At 34.9% G+C, this 3015-nt stretch overlaps 1 protein-coding gene across 1 annotated transcript in view; it reads right to left on the bottom strand.

Moving 5' to 3' along the window:
- Positions 1–511: 511 nt before the first annotated feature.
- LOC105627613 (neogenin) overlaps positions 512–3015 on the bottom strand; it is a 13366-nt gene continuing 10862 nt past the window's right edge. Inside the window, exons 16-23 of the mRNA XM_012208892.1 lie at positions 2823–2855; positions 2511–2640; positions 2184–2419; positions 1794–1898; positions 1400–1608; positions 1124–1334; positions 742–881; positions 512–610 (exon numbers count right to left, since the gene is read on the bottom strand). Of these exons, the coding sequence (XP_012064282.1) occupies positions 512–610; positions 742–881; positions 1124–1334; positions 1400–1608; positions 1794–1898; positions 2184–2419; positions 2511–2640; positions 2823–2855 (1163 nt within the window). The remainder of the gene's footprint in view (positions 611–741; positions 882–1123; positions 1335–1399; positions 1609–1793; positions 1899–2183; positions 2420–2510; positions 2641–2822; positions 2856–3015) is intronic.

Genomic DNA, 3015 nt, shown 5'->3' on the forward strand with positions numbered 1-3015 from the left:
GTTAGATATAATTTATGTCCCGATCAGAATATGCATCCAGCATATTTACACGCGATTACACTGTAAACGTCTATAACACGAAAGCATTCGTCGAGCCTCTTCAAACAGCCAATCGCGGCACAATACTTGCCTGCTCGCATTATCAAAAATACACCGTAAGAACGTGATGCTGTTGGATTACACATTGGCAAGTACAATATTCAGTTTCACGCTTAAGATGAGCAACGCTAGTACCAGAGAAAGGAAACGTGACTGAATGATCCAACTTGATTTGCCATTTCCCATGTTAATTACATCATTAACTCAAACGATTTAAATCACGTATTAATTGCGCCGTTCATCGACGCTAATTAATTGTGTAACATTCGTTTTTCTACAGGTAATCCTGATAATAATCGTACAAATTTAATGGGAAAGAATTCAGCATAAATGGCAAAAATATGACAATTATTTTACCTTTCAGGTACTAACATTGAGAATGTTAGGATGGCACAAGGCTTAGGAACCTACTTTAGCATTCAAATTCCGATGCTGTTATGGCATTTAGATCTTTCATAAGACCTTCTAAGTTGGCCATTTCCTGATTTAATTCTTCGGTGCTATATGAAGGCTGTAATCATAATAAATATAATTAAAACGCAGTCGCACGAAATGATTCCAAACAAAATGATATTACGTTTACAGGAGTGAATATACATTATATCTAATATATACGGTACATAATAGATCTGTAATTTTTACCTTTAATCGTTCAAGTTCCTCCGAAGTATGTGCCGGATTTGACACAGAAGCTAAGCGATTCTTCGTTAATTGTGATGACGAACCTTGTGATTTCTTATACGGACTCCCGGACATTGTTGGTCTTACTGTCACATGTGACACTATAATTACAGAAAATAGTAATTGTTAGCGTTTTAATAAATTAACAGTATATTTAGGAAAAAATTTTTCTTTGTAAAGTTTTCAACTTCCAAAATTTTCTTACACCAACAATTTTGAGAAATTTGAAGTTAAAATTGTAAAAAAAAAAGATTATTTTAAAATGATTTATTTTGTTGTAACTACGATATGTGTGTGCACAGATTTTATGAATCGAATTGTATAATCAATATATGATACTAACCACCATGCTTCTGTTGCGCTGGTGTTGAAGGAGCACTCTGCGGCGGAGGAGCCGGTACGCTGAAGCTTTTCAAGGGATGTCCTTGCAACCGTTTGCTTGTGTTGTTCTCCCCAACGGCGCTGCTCACCGGTTGAGTGTTATTGCCATAATGACCGGAAGCATATTGAGTGTTTCCACTGTACGACTGTCCACTCGTACCACCATATGGCAGCTAAAGAAATAAGAGAGTAAAACACAATTTTCTAACAAATAATGCACGCATATTTGAAATCTTACCTGATTCTGTAATGGCTCGTATGAACTAGGTATGCAAGAATCCGGGCTGGATTCAGGGGTTGGTTCCAACGTAACGTGCGCGCGATTTAAGCTGTATTGCGCGACGGTTCGCGGATAGTTCTGTCTCACCGACGATGTATCGCTACACGAGGTATGAATGGTTGGCTGCGACATGCTGCTATTCACAATCGGCGTAGCCGTGGCTATAGCTGTAACAAATTAGAAACTTTGATGTCTACAGTGACTACTGATAGAGATTATGCATTTCATTGTTTGCATGTTTACTTTATTGTAAAATAATATTTAAATGGTTTGGTCGCTCCCAATATACAAAAAGAGATATACATCATACAGGTGTATTGTGCACTAGTACGAGTGATACCCTACTACTTACGCTGATGCAAAGGTGCACTGTCAATGGGGAGTGTAATTAATTTAGATTTGTGGCTTCCACGACTGTGCTGTCTGTTCAGGGTCGAGCACTTCTCATCAGTGTTACCTGACAGAAAATAAATAAGAAGCAACCAAATAACAAAATCAGAAAAACTATAAATCAAATGTATAAACCTTTTCCAAAATATCGTTTTTTTCTTAAATGATTATGCTTGAAATATAAATATTTAATTTAAAAGTAAAATTATCAAAACTGTGTTACAACAAAGGAATTATTCTTGCTTGTGGAATTAAACGGGACTGTTGTGCTTTGTGATGTAATTGGAATATTTTTGTGATGTTTGATTTGTATAGTGCAGCAACGTATTCCTCGTAAGTTCACACGACTTACCCATATAACTTGGCACGTAAGTACGTTTATCCAGCGAACTGGAATTCCCATGTATATTATCTTGATTGTATTCCTGATTGCCCGATCTAGGTAATGTATTACTGGTGACGCCACTGGTGGAGGCTTCGCCATTTAACGAAGATTTCTCAAGTGCTTTCAGCTCCATTTGATCGTGATGAATCCACAAATCTGGTGGCTTAATATTTGTTTTCTGATTTGATGAATCTTTCATGTATCTAAAAGCCATAAAAACATGTATTGATACTTGATGTACTGCTGCATTATGTACTGATGCATTATGTCTTACGATTAGAAGTATTAACATACCCTTTCTTACGATCTGGCGAACTTGGATTACATTTACAGCACACTACAATCACTACTGATATAGCAGTGACAAAGACGATCGAAAGACCGACTATGATATAAATCAATAGATTAGAGAAACTTCGTCCATCTGGAAAAATCATGTTTTGTTAAATTAAAACTTGAAAGTCATCCTATATTTTATTTTTCAAAAATAAAAGTTATTTATTTATATTAAAAAAGATTTAATTATAAGTTTTACAATAAAACATGCTTAAAGACATGCATAAATGATAGAAGAGAAAGATTGGGACAATTGGGATTATATCTTACCTCGATCATGCAATTCATCATCCATGCCATTGTCTACCATAGGAATAAAAAATAAACATAATAATTAACATACTGATATGTGAACGGACAATAGAGTGCAAAATAAAACGGAAAAAATACATACATGCAGATAATGCTACGCATTCGTATACAATTAATATATATATATATATATATATATATATATATATAT

This window comes from Atta cephalotes, assembly GCF_000143395.1.
Source record: "Atta cephalotes unplaced genomic scaffold scaffold00009, whole genome shotgun sequence".
Classification (NCBI taxonomy): Eukaryota; Metazoa; Arthropoda; class Insecta; order Hymenoptera; family Formicidae; genus Atta; species Atta cephalotes.